The following is a 17,298-nucleotide window of genomic DNA, read 5'->3' on the forward strand; positions in this document are numbered from 1 at the left end:
TTTAGGGTTAGGCTTAGGGTTTTAAGATGTGATTACTTAAAATGTAGCTTTTTACATCCTCAAAATAAGTGAAATATACTAAATAAAAGCTGAATGAGCTGGCTATAAGAATTTAAGTCTTAAAATAAGAGCAACAAGTAGAAAAAAAAAAGTTAAATAAGCATTTAATTTAGCTGAAAATGAGCACTTCAACCAGGAATCAAACCAAGGCCTACTGTACTGGAGTCCAATGCCTTACCTACTAAGCTAAGCAGTTATTGTCAAGAGCCAAATTATTTGCAGTGAACACATGACCTGGATCCATGTGAGCGCTGGACCCCATGGGCAAAGGCCCGGCCACCAGGTGCTCACCCACGTGTCCCTACCACAGGCCTGGCTCCAGGACGGAGCCTCGGTAACCCTCTAGGCTGGGTACTCGTTCCCTTTTTGTTTCTTGTCATGAAGGGTTTTCTGAACCGTTCTTGGTCTGGCCCCTCACCTAGGACCAATCTGCCATGGGAGACCCTGACAGGGGCAACATGACCCCAACAGAGCTCCTAGGGTCATTAGGGCTCTCAAACTCCTCCACCAAGGTAAGATGATGGTTCAAGGAGGAGCAAACAAATTTCTTTTTTTTTTATTTTTTTTATTTTATTATCTTAAATTTTTTGTAATTGTTTTTAATTCATTAATTTTATTACGTTAAACTCTTTGTAAATTTTGTTAACAATTTTTTACTTTTTTATTTTTTGACATTTTTTTCAAATTTTTTCTTAACAAATTTTATTTTTGCTTTTAGGGGCAGAAGGACAAGGCAGCCCCGCCCTCTCTCCAGGAGGACAGGGGCCTCCTGAACCCCCATAATGGGGGCAAGGGGCCCTCTTTATGGGAGGAGAAAGGCCACCTGAGGGCAGGCGATGGTAGGCAGGTATCCTTGGGTCCACTCTGCCTGTAAAGTAAGAAAATAAAGTAGCATTGAGGGAGAAATGATTTTCAATTTTCAATTCAAGGTAGATTAAGTTTGTGTGTATTCAATGATAAGTCCTGAAGTTTTAAGTGGAGGTTTAAGCTTTATCTACTTAATTAAAGTGACCTTCTTTAGCTTTCAAGCAAATATGTCAGTTTTGTCTTACTGTCTTATAATCAAAGTACAAATATTTGAATGATTTCAGTAAATGAGTGGATAGTTTGAGTTTCTATAAAAAATCTGAAATGGTTTACATCAGTTTTCATCTCTTTTAGTCCTATTTTAACTGTTATTTAGATGAACTGACTAGTTTTATTTGTTTTTCTTCAATATCAATCTTACTTTTATCTAAAATTTGTCAGATTATTTAATAAATCTCACTTTTTCATCAATTTTATTCCTCTTCTGACTATTATTTAGATGAAATGAGTGATTTTGAATGATTGTTTTATTGTGGTTCATATCTGAGTTTAATTCCAATGTAATATTTTTTAAAGTGTCATTTTAAAAATAAACTGTTAATGACACAGAATGTGTTAATGCATCACTCTTCAGCTGAAATGATTCCTAAGTTTTATTTAGAATTACTGAAATAATCGGACAGAGCCACACAAAGTAAAAATATCCAGATACACTGAATACTTAACTGTCCATATGCACATTCTATATATCATATTATATTTTATTTTTATTTCATATATTTCATGTATATTTTATTGTATATGCTAAGCACAGTTTGCACAGGGGCGCTTGTTGCAGTTACATTTCGCTGTGAGTGTACCTGTGCATCCACATGTGACAAATAAAATCTTGAATCTTGAATGAATGAATGAATATTTCACACATATATAGTTTTTTTTTTTTTCTTTCTGTTTCGATGCATATATTATCTTTAGCACGCAACCAGAGCCTTAACACTTCAATAACACTGCTAAATCTTAAAACGTGCTAGGTTCATTGACCTTTTTTTTTTTTTTTTTTTTTTAAACTTTATTTAAATATCAATATACAAACTGTCAAACATTTAGTATATAATACAATACATATAAGAGAATACATATATATATATAAACAAGAAACAATCGTAAAATCAATATATGCATGAAATACATTTTCAAGAATTCATATACAAAAAATAATAAATAAATAAATAAATACATACGTACATACATACATACATACATACATACATACATAATTTCTCACCTAAAATTTCATCAACTGTCAGAGGAAACATTAAATAACTTATCATAACTGTCAAGGAATGTCTTTTATTATTATTATTATTATTAACAAGGGTTAATGATTTGTGAAGTGAATTAAATTCAATTAAAAAATGAGGAAAGGTTGGTTTGGAGGCTGAAATTTTTTGTTTATGAATAAAATATTTACCCAATAAAATAAAAAAATTAACTAAATTTTGGAGACATTTGTCCTTATTTTCATAATAACATATAACATCTTTCAGAGAAAAACAGTATGACATGTTAACTTGGGTGAAGATATGAGAACAAAGGTAGACCAAAATTGCTTTGTGATATTACATTCAAAAAACAAATGGTTTAAAGTTTCATCAGCATGTCCACAAAAAACACAGGAGTTATCCACATCCTTGAATTTTGAAATGAAAGAGTTGACAGGATATATCTTGTGAAGGATTTTGAAATGAATTTCTTTTACTTTGTTATGGATACAGTATTTGTGAGGTAAAAGCCATGCTTTTTCCCAGTCTATGTCCTCGAAATAAGAGCGCCAATAAAATTTTCATCGTGGAGAGGTTCATTGACCTAAAACACAGTAGAAAGGGAAGATTGACGTTTATTTTGAAAGGGTGCAGTGGCGCTGAATTATGACGTCACGTGGCGGCGGGTGTTAATGTTCTGCATGTTTGTAAGAGTTGTGGGAAAGGACTTATTTAAAATGTAGGCCTTATATGGACTCATTTGTGTGTTTAAATGAACTGGTGGCAGACTAAAGCAGAACCATGTGGATTCTGACACCTCTGCAGTCTGGAGGTAACTTTTCCTTAAGTCACAACATTTTAATGGTAGCTTATTTCACACAGAGCTAAGCGGACTGGAGGTTTAGCTAGTGACCACAAATCTGTATCTGTGATTGAAAAACCATCGATTGAATATAAAGACAAAGAGCTAAAAACGACCCTAAAGCCTGTGGTGAACTAAAAGCTAGCTGTACAGTTTATCGCGTTCCCTGCTTTTGGGGTGGAGGCTGCTGCGTGGGTGTGACGAGTTTGTTTCTGCACATGAACAACGACACAAAAGTTTTCCTTTTAATGTGTAGACACGTGTATTTTAGTGTTTCCGTCTAATGTAATTTTGATGTTTGACAAAGTATGGCTTTATCCTCATAAGTAATAGAACCAGTATATGGAAGTACTCTAATTATTACTTTATATTCTACAATAAATCTTACAAAAAAATAAAAAATAAAAAAATCACACTGTACGAAATGTAAACAAAGACAAATAGTGATTTGCAAATTTTACAAACTCGTATTAAATTCTTACTACAACATACAACAGATATCAAATGTTTAACTAAGAAAATGTAATATTTAAAATTGCATTTTAAAAATCTAAAATTGATGACACGTTTCCAGAAAGTTGGGACTAGACTATGTTTACCACTGTGTGTCATTCCCTCTCATTTTGACAACAGTCCATAAACTTCTGGAAGTGAGGAGACCACTTGCTGGAGATTGGTGAAAGGAATGTTTTGAGAAACTATTGCTGTTCATCAGTCCTGAGTTTTCTTGTCATGTTCCATAATACACCAAATGTTTTCAATAGGTGAAAGGTCTGGACCCCAGGCAGGCCAGTTCAGCACCTGGACTCTTCTGCTGTGAAGCCATGCTGCATCTACCAAAACGGCATGGCCTCATTGTAGAGGCAGTTGGCAATTTAACATTATCTTGCTGAAATATGAAAGGCCATCCCTGAAAAACTTCAGGTCTGGATGGGAGCATAGGTTGCTTTAAAACCTTTTAGATCTCCATACTATGTATATATGTGAAGGCTGTCGATTCCATAGGCACTAATGCTCCTGTGTACGATCAAAGATGCAGGCTTTTGAACTAAGAACTGGTAACAAGCCAGAAGTTAAACCCCAGGGCTGAAGATCACTGCCATTCAATATTGATTTTGGACTTGCATAGAGATCTCTCAAGAGAATCTTTTGATTATATGGTGATGATGAGATATTCAAAGTCTTCACTGTTTTATATTGAAGAACGTTTATTCTGAAATTGTTTCACAATTTGTAGGTACCGTTTTTTGCAGATTCTGCCCATCTTTAATTCTGAGATTACATTTTTAGTCCTCTGTTGCCACTGTTAAATTTCTTGAGACATGCTGCTGCAGTCAAAGTCAAAATTACCCTACTTTCTCTCAATATGGTGCATTTTCTCATTGTAAACATGTTCTGTGTTTTCTATATTCTGTTGTGAATAAAACATGGGTTTATGGGATTTGCAAATCATTGCATTATATTTTCCATTTTACCCATCTCACCTTTTTTGGACTCATGGTTGTAGTTAAAAGGGAAAGTATTATGAATGCATGCTGTGCAGGATGCACCTTATTGTTGAAATATTAATCCTGGTCCAGTTGGATTATGATGCAATATTTTCTCAGCCAAACTTCACAGACTTTGATCGAAGGCTTTGACATTTCTACTCTTCTTGTGTAATAACATTGAAACTTTGCTTTTTTCATGAGTGTTTCAAATTGTTCTCAAAGTCAAAAACTCTGTTACTAACTTCCTGTCGCTTGCAGGTGAGACCCAATATCTCGTCTCAGGTAAAGATTATGTGGTGGGACGGAAGAATTGTGACATCCTCCTTCCCAATGACCAGTCTATCAGTCGGGCTCACGCTCACTTCACTGCAACAGAACAGGTGAGAAAGAGTCGGTTCTTTTCATGGACTGGAGGATAACCTAATTATGAAAACAATAGTGCAACTTAAGTGTTTGACAGTTTTAAATGTGGTTATTTTCTTAAGATGCCCTTTTAGTGTAAATATTTTCTGTGTATCATAGATGTAAAACTCTAGATGGGTACATTTACATAGTTTCTTAAGACATAGTTTCTTGTACAAAATGTTCAGCTCATGTTGGTATGAAAGTTGGTTGTTATGAAGGTCGCTCTTAAGTGATGAAGAACAAGGAATGTGGATTGTTGAAAATTCAAGTGAGGCCTAGTAACTTTAGGACTGGACTGATAAACTGTATGGTGTTTGGCTGGTCACCTGATGCATTTCCTGCATTCTTGTACAATGAGTGAGTGGCATAAAGCAAACAACAGGAGAGACACTGGTTGAAAACGCATGAAAGCTGTAATTACAGATAATGTTTATTTGACTAAATGATGATTTTTGAACTTTTCTCTGAAAACACGAGTCTTGTGTTCAAAGATTATTAGGAAGCAGTTTTCAAAGTCTCATACTGCACCTTTCATTATTTTGTTCTCTACAAATACACGCTCAAATTAGTGTCTTGAATTACAAAGAATGTACCTATGAATCCCTAAGTGTCCACTTAGACACATTGTGCACCATTATTAGGCAAATTATATTCCTCAATTAAACAAATAAAATGCTTTGGGCCTATCTAAAATGTTTGTGAACCTCAAACCTTAATGTTCACCAAAGAAGTTTTGACTTTCTCGAGGAATATATAAATCTGCCAATTTATTAGGCAACTTTTGTACAGAATTATTATGTATTGAATTTGCAGGTAGTTTTTTTCATACTCACTTGTTAATTCTCCATTGTCAGAGCAAGTGTAACAAAAAATAAATAACTCAAAATGACAAATTTTTGGCTTTTCAGAAATATTTAGTGACCAATGTAGGCATCTTTCTTTTTAATACTGCCACAAATCTTCCATCCATGGAGTATGTCAGTTTCTTGATCTGTTCATGATCAACCACCCCCCAAGTGCTGTTCAAAGAAATGTGTAAATTGTGTGAATTTCATGTTTGAGAGGGGCTCATGAGTTCTCAATAGGATTTAAATCAGGTAAGGGAGGGCTGAGGCCATTATTTGGTTGTGTTTGAGCTCTTTGTTGGTGAGCCAAGCAGTACTTGGATGCATGTGATGGAGCATTGTCCTGCATAAAGATCATTGTCTTCTGCAATGTTGCTTCTCTTATCACTGCTTGATGAAAGTATCTTCCAGAAACTTGGTAGTAGTTTCTGGAGTTGATTTTCAATCGATCTTCAACCTTAAAAAGCCCCTCTAGCTCAGGGGTCAACAACTCTGGTCCTGGAGAGCTACTATCCTGCATATTTTAGATGTATCCCTTTTCCAACATACCTGATTCAAATGATAAACCTATCATTAAGCTCTGCAGAAGCCTGATAATGACCGTCAGGTGTGCTGGAAGGGGGAAACATCAAAAACATGCAGGATAGTAGATCTTGAGGACCAGGGTTGGTGACCCCTGCTCTACCTCATCCTTTAAAATAACAGCCGTATCAGTACCCTTCTTCTATTGGGAGTTGTGAAAATATGCATGGACATAATAAGGTCAGAATTGTCACTTGTCTCATAATTGTGCACATAGTGTGAATAGGTTTCCATAGCTGTGTGTGATATCAGCTTATGCCTTCAGTTCTCATGGCAAACATCCATCATTGTTCTGTTGAAAAATCTTCCAACAATACAAGCTGTAATTTGATCTAAGGTGTGAGTTGATATTGTCATTTGCTTTAAACTCTTCAAGAAGATGCACATATGAAGCCAGTGGATTCATTTTACTCAACAAATACTGGGTTCTAACACATTATATTAACACACCAAATTGTATTATGAAAATTAAAACGGTTAGAGAAAAGTGTTCCGTACCCAGTCTCCATAGCAGATCATGTCAAATGTTGGTGTGACTATATAAGATACTAAACTAAAGATATCTAATCTTTTTTTCTGTATTCATTCCATAATTTGATTTTTGTTTAATAATTTATCCAGTAGATGAGTGATATTAATCTTAATTCATTCCCTTGGTGAATGCACTTTTGGCAGAGGGCAGAGGGTGGTGCTGTTACATTAACTGTAATTCGTCCGAGCAGATAATCATTTCATTTGGTGGCTGTGAAAAATAATTTCTGGATGGGTATTTTAAGGGACAAAAAACTGTAAAATAACCTGTAAATAAAACAGTATATAGTTGTGGTTTTATGTACAGTATGTTTTGATTAATTGGTTTATATAGACAATAATTTGAAATTAATGTTCATGTTTTAACAACCTCCATTTTTCTTTCATTTGTTTGAATGAAATTGACCTTTATTATAAGGAATAAATTGAATATATTTTCAGCATGTCAAAGTGAACATTACAGAGATTTTTTTGTTAACTTTAACACTCATGTCATTTTCATTTCATCAGTTTACAGTCAGACTAAGCTGCACGGTTTCCATTTGTTCTAAAGCTTTGGTTTAAATTTATTTTCAAAACTTGTACATTTCTTAATTTAAGTGATGGGTTTCGTCTTGAGATATGAATAACTGAAAAAGATGTGTTATGCAGTACAGTGGTGCTGAAATATGTATGAACTGTCAGTTTTTAATGGGAATTTGCGGCATATAAAGGCTTATCATTTTTGACTTTTATTTATTTTACTCGTAGACTCTGACGCTTAAAGACACTTCCAAGTATGGCACATTTGTCAACAGTCAACGTCTGATGGGGGATGAACCACTGAACCTGAAGTCAGGGGACAGTGTAACATTTGGAGTCTTTCACAGCAAGTTCAGGTATGTTAAACAAAAATAATCACTTAAGTGTTACCTCATGAAGTCACATGTTTAAAATACAGATTTTATTTTTGGTTTTATGGCTGTTTAATCCTTAAAACTTAATGAATACACGGTTCATATACTCATTAGTTCTTTGTTCTATGTTCCTCTGTCTCTTCACTGTTGCAGTGTGGACCATCTGCAGCCAGTAGTGTGTTCTTCATGTTTGGACAACAATGGCAAAGTGTCGCTCTCCCAGGCTCTTCTGCCTCTAGGGGGAAAACTGGTCAACACATGGACTCAGGACTGCACACACCTGGTTATGCCAATAGTTAAAGTCACCATAAAGGTCAGACGTTGTGTCCTCTCTAGCATAAGGGTTTAATTTGTCCCTAAGTATTACTCTTACCATATTTTCCCTGCGTTCCTCATTAGACAATTTCTGCTCTACTGTGCTGCCGTCCTGTTGTGAAGCCAGAGTATTTCTCAGAGCTCATCAAAGCCATGCAGCAAAAATTACCTCTTCCCAAAGCTGAGAGGTATAAAACAACCCATTCATGTGTAAAACTAATCATGCTGAGGATAAATCAAACATCAGAGGTGACACTGCGCCCAAAATAATCTCATCTCTGTTCATTGTTTTTAGGTTCATCCCAGTGATAGACGAGCCCAGCTTAAGCAAAGAGGATGTGAACCTCGGAGCGATTCCAATACGCAAACAGCTTTTCACAGGAAAGACTTTCATTTTTCTTAGTGCCAAGCAGGTGTGTAATTCTTTCTTTGTGATCCTGTAACATTTTCATGCTGTGCAAAGTACCAGATGACTGTTGGAGTCCTGTTTGCATGAGGAAGTCACAGAATAGCAGGGTTGTAGTGAGATCAGTTACATCTGCTCTGTATTTATCTTCCCTTATCAAAGATAATGAATCTAATGAGCGTTATAAAGACTGTTATAGAAAGCCTGTCTTTCTGCACTTTGTTTGTATCTCATCTTATCAGTTCAACAATATAGTTAACAGTCAGTTTATCAAATAGTTATTACTGCAGTCTTGTAGCTTGTGTCTGCTGCTGCAGAATAGCAGAACGCAAAAAATCTGCTCCGTCCTAATGAGCTCAGTTTTATCAGAGGAACGTAGACAGGATGCATGAAGCAGGCTTGCATTGTACACTTACCTATTTGTATATATGGCATTATTTAGGAATAACATAACTTCCACAGTTCATTGTAACTAGGGTGTTGACCCGTGGGGAACCACAGGATCTAGATACTCTGATCCAGTTCATTCCTTTACTTGCTTTACTTTCTTGGTAAATTCCACTGGCATTTTCAGTTGAATAACCTCTCAGCTGGCATGTCTGTCTCTGCACATGAAATTTGACACCATGGCAATGTGGCCCTATTGTTTATCTGTTGCTAGGTAACCCACTTCAATGATGATTCTATGATTCTGGGCATAGCAACATGATTGTAAGGCTATTTTATTCCAAAATTACTAATATCTCCCAAAATATTGGTCCTATCAACTTGCCGTTTTTGCTAGTCTCTTCCTTGACCTAAAATGCATAAGTATGCCAAGCTGCAGCAGTCAGCTCTTTCCAGATTTTGTGTGATGCCTGTGATGCACATACAGAGTCCACTTCCCTTTTATAATATAGATTTTATCATCAGTCATAACCTTTTTCATTTATCTGGATCACTGTGCAGGTAAAGTTCATGGTTGTGTATTTGTTGCCTTTTTGCGATGTTTGCAGCTCAAGCGCTTGAGTTCTGCAGTGACTTTTGGAGGTGGTAGGAACCAGCTGCTGGAGGAGGGCTCCCTGCCTTTGGACCTTCTGGAGTCTCCACAGAGCTGCGTGGTCGAGTTTACAACAGGCAGCTCCCAAACTCTGATGTCATCCACTGCCACTGAGTGGGCAGCCTCTGTGAAGAATATTGTTGAAAGGTTAAAGGTTTACTCTGGTTATGTAGAGAATGACAAGCCTGTTTTTATAGTTTGCTTGCTTAGTTCACAGTTTGTGCTCTTTTTCTGTTTGCTTTTTTTTTTTTCATTTTCCATGTGTCCAGAAAAGGCCTTCGTTTGATCACAGAGTCTGAAATTGGATTGGCTGCCATATATGCTTCCTGTGAAAAGTACTGCAATCCTTCCAGTTCACCTGACTCAGGTGAGTGATAGTCCCTAAGGAAGCTGAAAAGCATTTGTTGATCTATTCAGTTATATTTTATTTGAATTGTTTTTCTGAATGTAGTTGTTGAATTAAAAGTATACTTAGAAGATTCACAGATACTTATGTGCTTACATGACATTTGTGTTGGTGTCTGTTTTCTGCTGGGAGCTGCTCATTTGTTGAAATTAGTTTTATCTTTGATTCCTCCATCTTTACCAGAGTGGATCTTTGTCTTTAGTCCATCTGACTGTAAATACAGGCTGTGTGTTGTAACCTGCAATTAAAAACAAAAAGTATATTCATTTTCCAAATCTGCTGTGTACATGTCCTCTTAAACTGACATAATATCAGCATATCTCATGTCTTAATCTGAATTTTTACACTGTTTACATGATATCTGTCAAATTCATATTTGAAATAACAGTATGCATGTACACATGCTCACTGGTCTCAGTTATTTGTACGCCGATTTCTATGAAGAGAGTTCGGGTTGGAATTCCTGAAAAATGCTAAAGCTTGCCCTCAGGTTCTTCATAAGATCTCTTCTGCTCCACTGCAGCTGCACAGTGCACAACACTACATACTGTTAGCTTAAAAATGGAGTCAGCTAATGTCAACAGATGTCCAGCTCCACAGACCACAACAAAGACAACAACACAAATGTAAACACATAAGGACACAAGTCTGCACAAATCATCACAGAAACCTTTAATCCTAATAAGAGGATTATTTTATCTTTGTGTTTTAGAACCAGTGCCAAAGGTGAAACCCAGAATTCCAAGTGCTTCTCTGTCACAAAGTGTAGCAGTGGATGAGACTGTGTTACCTGCAACGTCACAGAACATCACAGCTTACGCAGCAAACACCGAGCCATCGCAACGGTACAGACACACACAGAGGATAAGTTATCTGCTAAAACTGTCAGAACTTTACTTTATTCTGGTTTTTATGACTTCACTGTATTAGGATGGAGCTCAAGAAGGTTACTGTGGCCACATCAGTGGGAGAGACTCCTGATAAGAGACCAAACCAGAACCAGCAGAAGAAGATGGACACACAGTGCATTGTGGCTGAGTCGCTGAATTTATCATACCACGCAGTGGAGGATACAGACTCAAAACAGAAGACGTCAAAATCCAAAGTGGCAGGTAGCTGCAGGATGGGCTGGAAATGTTCTGTTTAGTAGCAGAATTAAAGTAGAGTATTAAGCACTAATCTGATGCTGTTGTTCTTTTTCTCCTTTTAAAATGTGTATCATAAACTAGGACTGTATGATAACTTCTGCATCTTAAATGTAAGAATGTACAGAACTCTGACTTGAGTCATATTTTGGGTTTGTGGAAGCTTAAAATAGCTCACCTTAGATCATTTGCATCATCTGCTGTCTGTAATACACTCTCTACATCTGTCACTTTCAGTTTCAGGAGGAGAAAGCAATGGCATCAGATCCCAGTCATCTTTTCCTGAATTCCAAGGTGGTATCAGGAGATTCCAACAGAAACAGTCTCCTCAGAAACTGAAGACCTCTGCACAAAGTTCACCCCAGAAACAGTCAACTCTTACCAATTTCTTTCAGCCTGTCAGCAAGAAGAGGTGAGGATTTAATGGGCTGTTTTTGTGCTTGTAGTATGGTGATGTAGGGCAGACTTTCCAAATCAATCGAGACTTCCTGCAACACTGCTTTTTCTGTGTTTTCTTTTTTTTCACTGCTTCCATAAAAGCAGGCATTATGTTTAAACCTCCTGACCCTGATCCGTGTTAGCAGTTTGGCTAATAGATGGGTGGATGAACAAATGGATGTTTTCTGTAATGGCTTATCTAATATTCAGGTTTCAAGTTTATGTGAATTGATTTTCCTACTGTACTGAAATGAGTAGAAAGAAATGGCACTATAGTCTGCTTTACAGGATGCTTGCTTTGCACTTGTGCCTCTTAGTAAAATGTATTTTGATAATTATTAAAGCATTTTATTTTGATACATTAAAAAGCAAATTAACCCATAAAGACCCAGTGCTACTTTTGTGGCAGTTCTCAAATTAATTTTTCTCTATACTTAATCTTTCTTAAGTGATGTATCACCGTTTATTATAATGCTATGCTCAGTATTTTGTATTTTTAAGTGAAAATTAGGTATTTTCCTATATTTAACAGGGTTTCTACAGGTCATTAAAAAGCATTAAAAGTCATTAAATAGATTTTGTGAAAATTAAGGCCTTAAATGGCATTAAAAAGCATTAAATTTGATGTCCAGAGACATTGAAAAAATTTAATACACTTGATGGAAAAAAAGCATTTTTATTCACGATTTATTTTGATTATATAAACATTTAATAATTTTGACCGGAAGTATAGTGTGATGATTGACAGGGAGAACCCTTTAATTGGCTGTTGTTTATCGTCAATACACGAAGTCGCAACACTGGATGCATGGAATGCAACATGCTGTGAGCGGCTCATGCTGTGGCGAAAGAGCGGAGGGATTATTTGCAAATTTCGGAAAAATGGGAAAATGCAAGTTTCAGCAGAAGTGATTGGAGGAGGAACTATTTAGAACCTGGTTAAAGCCTGTCAACGGTTAACCGTCATAAAACTGTATATAAAACTATTTATAAAACTGTGTCTGCAGTTAGACATGGGCATTAAATTTGTTTAAAGTGGCATTAAAAAGGGCATTAAAAACCATCAAATTAGATTTGCTGATACCTGCAGAAACCATGTTTAAGGTACTGTGATCATGTAAATGTTCATAAAAGCTCAGATTAAAGTTGAGGGTTATTATATGATAAACAGAGAAAACTGAAGAAAAAGTGACTTTTTCCAGTAAAATCTATCATTAACTGGACATAAACCCAGTGTGTCCATTCACTGTCACTGATTAAACTCCATAGGTTTTACTGGTGAATCAATGTTGTTGAAGATAACAGTGTTTCCAGGTTCACTATGGAGCCTCTGAACATCCAGATAGGTCATATCTGATGACCATGAAAAGATGACAAACTGTATTTTACATCAGTTATTTTCATGTATTGATAGGATTAATGGATCAACAGGAACTGAACAGTTTAGATCATTCGTTGATTTTGGTCACCAGTGAATGTTTGGGTCTTTGATTGTATTTATTCTGTTATTTTCATTAAGGCCATTAGAGGATGACCTCTCTGCTGTGATGCCAGAACCAAAGAAGCCTGTGTGGAAATCTTCAATGACCATGCAGGCACCATCAGTCACATCTAAGGAAACACCTATACAGTCAGAGAAAATCCCTGCAGCCGCATCCCAGACTCCCCTGGGCTCAGTAGATGATCTGTTCCTTGGACGGTCAGAAGCTTCATCAGATGTTGCCGAAAAGGAAGCACAAAGTCGAAAGAGGAAAGAATTGGAAGAAGAGATAAAGATGGACGAACTGGAGTCCATCATGTCTTTAGATATGGACTGCTTTGATGAGCAACCTTCAGGCCAACAAGTACAGTCAAAAAGCAACGAGTCAACCAAACAGAAACAAGTTTTTAATGTTGTGGAGGCTTCGAGTAAGAGACAGCGCCTCCACTTGGAAGACAGCAGTGACACCAGTCGAAGGCAACAAGCAAACCTGGAAAAAGAGTCTAGATTCAGAAAGAACCAGGATGTTAAATCTGAACAGCATAGTATCCGCATAAAGATGGAGCCGTTAAAATACAGTAGAGGTTCTCATGAATCCAGCAAACCTTCAGCTGCAACAAACCAGAATGTATCCCCTTTTGAGGAGGATGATGTTGAGGTGAGCACACATGATTATCTGTAATGTATGGTTTACTCATCTAGGAACCCAGAGAGTAGAAATTAATACGAAAACTAAATCTGGATTTGCATCCTTTTATTACTGTAGGATTTAGAGCTGCTCAAAGCTGAAATTGGTCACCCTAAAGAATTGACTGAGACCCCTGTGAAACCAGTCACCATCAAACAGGAGATACAAGTAAGTCTTTAATAATACTCGTCAAAGAGTTTGTGTTTTTTTTAGTACTTGTCTGTCTACTAACAGGATCATGCAAGAGATCCTCCAAACTAGAAGGTGCATGCCCTTCTAGTTTTTAATAGTTTTTTTTTTTTTTTTACATTTGATTACAATTCTTACTCTGGATTTCTGTCTTTTTGTATATTTTCATAATTCTTAACTGTGCTGCAGGAACTCATTAGGCATTAGACTCTGATAGACTCACAGCTTCATCTCTGTTCAGTCTTAAGAGCATTATCTCATGTTTCAGTCTTTACTGGTATCCAATAATAAGATGAGATTCTGTATAAACACTTTGTAAACTATTCATATTAAGTGATGTTTCCTGTCTCTTCAAGGCTTAAGAGGTGTATATCAAGAATAGTACCATCGATACATTTTCAGGCAGATATCAGTTATTTCTTTGTCTACAGAGTGCTCCCAGTTTTTCATCTGTGACAAAGAGCTAATTTTCTATATTAATGTTAGAAAAGATGGTGTAGTATTTTTAATGGTTTAATCTTCCTACTAGTGTCAGTTATCCAGTGTTGGCATGTAATAAGAGATATATGTATGTGGAACAAAATTTCTGCCAGAAAACCCACCAAGCAGCATTGTAAAGCCTTCAGTTTAACACGGTATACAGTACATCTGCATCACACAAACCCCTTTGGCATTTTTTGTGTCTGCTTTGCAGGAATCAAAAATTGAGGAGGATCTTCTCAAAAAGCTGGTGTTGGTGGAGTTTAGATCTCTCACTGTGACAGCACCTCCCAAAAAAGCCCCATGGCAAATGCTGAACAACGGCTATGCAAAGAACTTCAAATGTTTCCGCAAGGTCAGACAATGATGCAGGGACACAATACAGAGCTTCATTTTAAAGTTTAAAACATGCATTGACCCCTATGAACAGGCTCATTGTTGTGTGGAGTTAAAATGTTTGGGATTCTTGATAAACTTGATATTCTCTCCTTATAATATATACAGGTTTGGAAATTATTATTAACCCATGGACAAAGTAGTGAAAAGTGAAAAGAATTTCTACAGGTGGTCTCATAATTCTTACAGTTAACCCTAAGAACCTTTTTTGCATCATAAATAATTTTTTGTGCTTTTTTTTTTTTTTTTACAGGTCCATGTACAAGGTTCAGAGGGCTCGGCACACATCATAGGAGGGTCAGACCTCCTGGTTCACAACAGAGGCAAGAACTCTGATCTGGATGAGTGGCTTAAAGACGCAGCAGAGGTATTACTGTCTGTCCTCATGTCTGTCTGTCCCTGTCTGAACATTTCATACATGATTGGAGCCTGTTTTTGTTTCAGGAGGAGCGTCAGAGCAGACGGGATGAGAGCGTAGGAGACGACCTGTTTAGGTGAGAAACAGTAGAAAAATATAATCTTTTTGTTTCTGCTCCTCAGCTTCATTCACATGAATGCTTTAGAAAAAGAAGCTTTCTGCACAGCCTCAGTTATTATAATCATGTGCAGACTACATAATAAAGTGAGAATTATGGATATGGGGCCACTGTAGCTTTAGTTTAACCAATCAGAACTTAGTAATTCTTTCGTCACAGCCGTTGCCGGGGTAACAGAAGTGATGTAAGTCTGCGCTGTTGCTGCCGCTGCTGTGTTTTCTTTGACTAAGCAGAAAAGAGACAGTCTGAGATTGATTTTGTGTGTGTCGAGGCTGAGCTGTTTGATCACTGAGTCATGCTCAGTCAGTCATGCGTAGCCAGGGAACAGACTCTACCGCTAAGAAAACAATCCAGTATTTTTTTGGTAGGTCTAAACGAAGTTTCCAGACGTGGTTTATAGGAAGCCTGTTTGCTTTAACCTGTTCAAACATTGTCTGTGTTTTACAGCACTTAATTTGGGCTATTTTTATTGTTTGTTCCAAATGCCTCTAAGGACATTGAGGAATGATCATGAGGAATGTTAAAAGCCCATCCTGACATGGACCAATATGTGAGATCTTTGTGTGTGTGTGTGTGTGTGTGTGTGTGTGTCTTTAGGTACAACCCCACCAAACTAGCCAAGAGAAGATGAAATGCCTTCATGTTTGAGGTCCTCCAAAGAGAATTCATTTCAGAGGGATAAAGTATGTCAACACTGTACAAGTGGAACATTAGAAATAATTACTCCTGTTATCTGTATTTCAGTTGTAGTTTTTATAATTACAAAACATAACCTTCTAAGATACTAAAAGAGTGAAAAATATGTTTCATTTTGCACTTTCACCAGTTGTCTATAAATATCTTCATGCTTCACATAAATGAAGTCACTGACAGCAAGAAATGTAATAAAACATGTTTAGACATTTTTTTTTCAAAGTTTTTATTTGTCAATAATAAAAAATATGGCATACAAACATTAAAAACTCTTTAGTTGTACAAGAGAGCATTGAAACTCAACATGCTGAAAGCAGCTATTCCTTTGTTTTGAAGTCAAGACCAATGCGTTCCCTGGTTTTAGCTGAACTAGAAACTTGTTGACCGGGAAAGAAGTGAAAGATTCAAGTTTTCTTATGTGATCTTGGATGAGCCAACCCTTCAGGCACTTTTACTAATCTGAAATTGAAAAGAATCAGAAAACCAATCATCTTGCTAAACAATGTAGGCTTTTCCTGTGCAGGTAGTTGAAGTCCACCTGTCCCTTCTCATTGACAAGTGACATGTACAAGCTGAGAGTTAGCTCCGCATTCAGCAGGAATTGTGCAGTAGTAAATTGTCAGTTGCCTTCATGGGCAGCAGTGGCAAAAGAAATTAGGAGACTGGCTTTCAAGCACGCAAGTCCTCTCTCTTACTTCAGCTTCTGAAATCAATCTGTCAAGTAATTTTTTAGGTATTTGCACTCTAAAAATTACTTGAATAAGCTAAATTTGACGTTACGTTCATTTCTGAGACAACTAGTCTCCTGTTCCATCCTCAAAAGCATTTGTCTAAGTGTTCTTAAATTACTTCTGCCTTGTGTACACTGCAGCTGCTGCTAGGCAATAGTTCATGCCTACATGCATATATTTAACTTTTTTCTCAAAACAAATATATCAGAAATCAGTGAAAAAGCATCAAGGATTAATTTTGTTGAAATTCATTAATTAAACACAAGTAACACAGTCACTACATAACTGCTATATGATTACCTGAAATTAAACATATGTGTTTTACTACATTGTTAAAGCAAAAGTTAATGCGACTACAGTAACATGTTAGTAAATGTATTACCCCCATTACTGACTACCATATTGTACAGTAGAAGGGTAAAAACTCTCAGTGTAGAGAGTTTCCCTGCAAGAATTATAACTCCTTACAACTTCTCTTAACTGCTATTTGGCACTTAATAGAACAGTTATAAGCCAACACTTACTGTTTGTATAACTGTTTACTTTAAATAGAGCCACAAAAGACCTGGCCATTATGAAAAAAACAAAGAACAAAAAGAAAGGATTAAGTCCACAA

General features: G+C 36.5%; 1 protein-coding gene across 1 annotated transcript; it reads left to right on the forward strand.

Annotated features, from left to right (window-relative positions):
• Positions 1-2,817: 2,817 nt before the first annotated feature.
• nbn (nibrin) lies at positions 2,818-17,266 on the forward strand. The gene is made up of 17 exons (XM_030158319.1): positions 2,818-2,961; positions 4,740-4,861; positions 7,595-7,722; positions 7,894-8,053; positions 8,140-8,243; positions 8,351-8,468; positions 9,457-9,647; positions 9,770-9,867; positions 10,619-10,751; positions 10,837-11,018; positions 11,289-11,463; positions 13,009-13,627; positions 13,736-13,825; positions 14,541-14,681; positions 14,976-15,089; positions 15,167-15,216; positions 15,856-17,266. Exons 1-17 carry the CDS (start codon positions 2,931-2,933, stop codon positions 15,887-15,889), a joined length of 2,490 nt encoding a protein of 829 aa, XP_030014179.1. The 5' UTR covers positions 2,818-2,930; the 3' UTR covers positions 15,890-17,266.
• The last annotated feature ends 32 nt before the right edge of the window (positions 17,267-17,298 follow it).

Source organism: Sphaeramia orbicularis, chromosome 16 (genome assembly GCF_902148855.1).
Source record: "Sphaeramia orbicularis chromosome 16, fSphaOr1.1, whole genome shotgun sequence".
NCBI classification, from domain to species: domain Eukaryota; kingdom Metazoa; phylum Chordata; class Actinopteri; order Kurtiformes; family Apogonidae; genus Sphaeramia; species Sphaeramia orbicularis.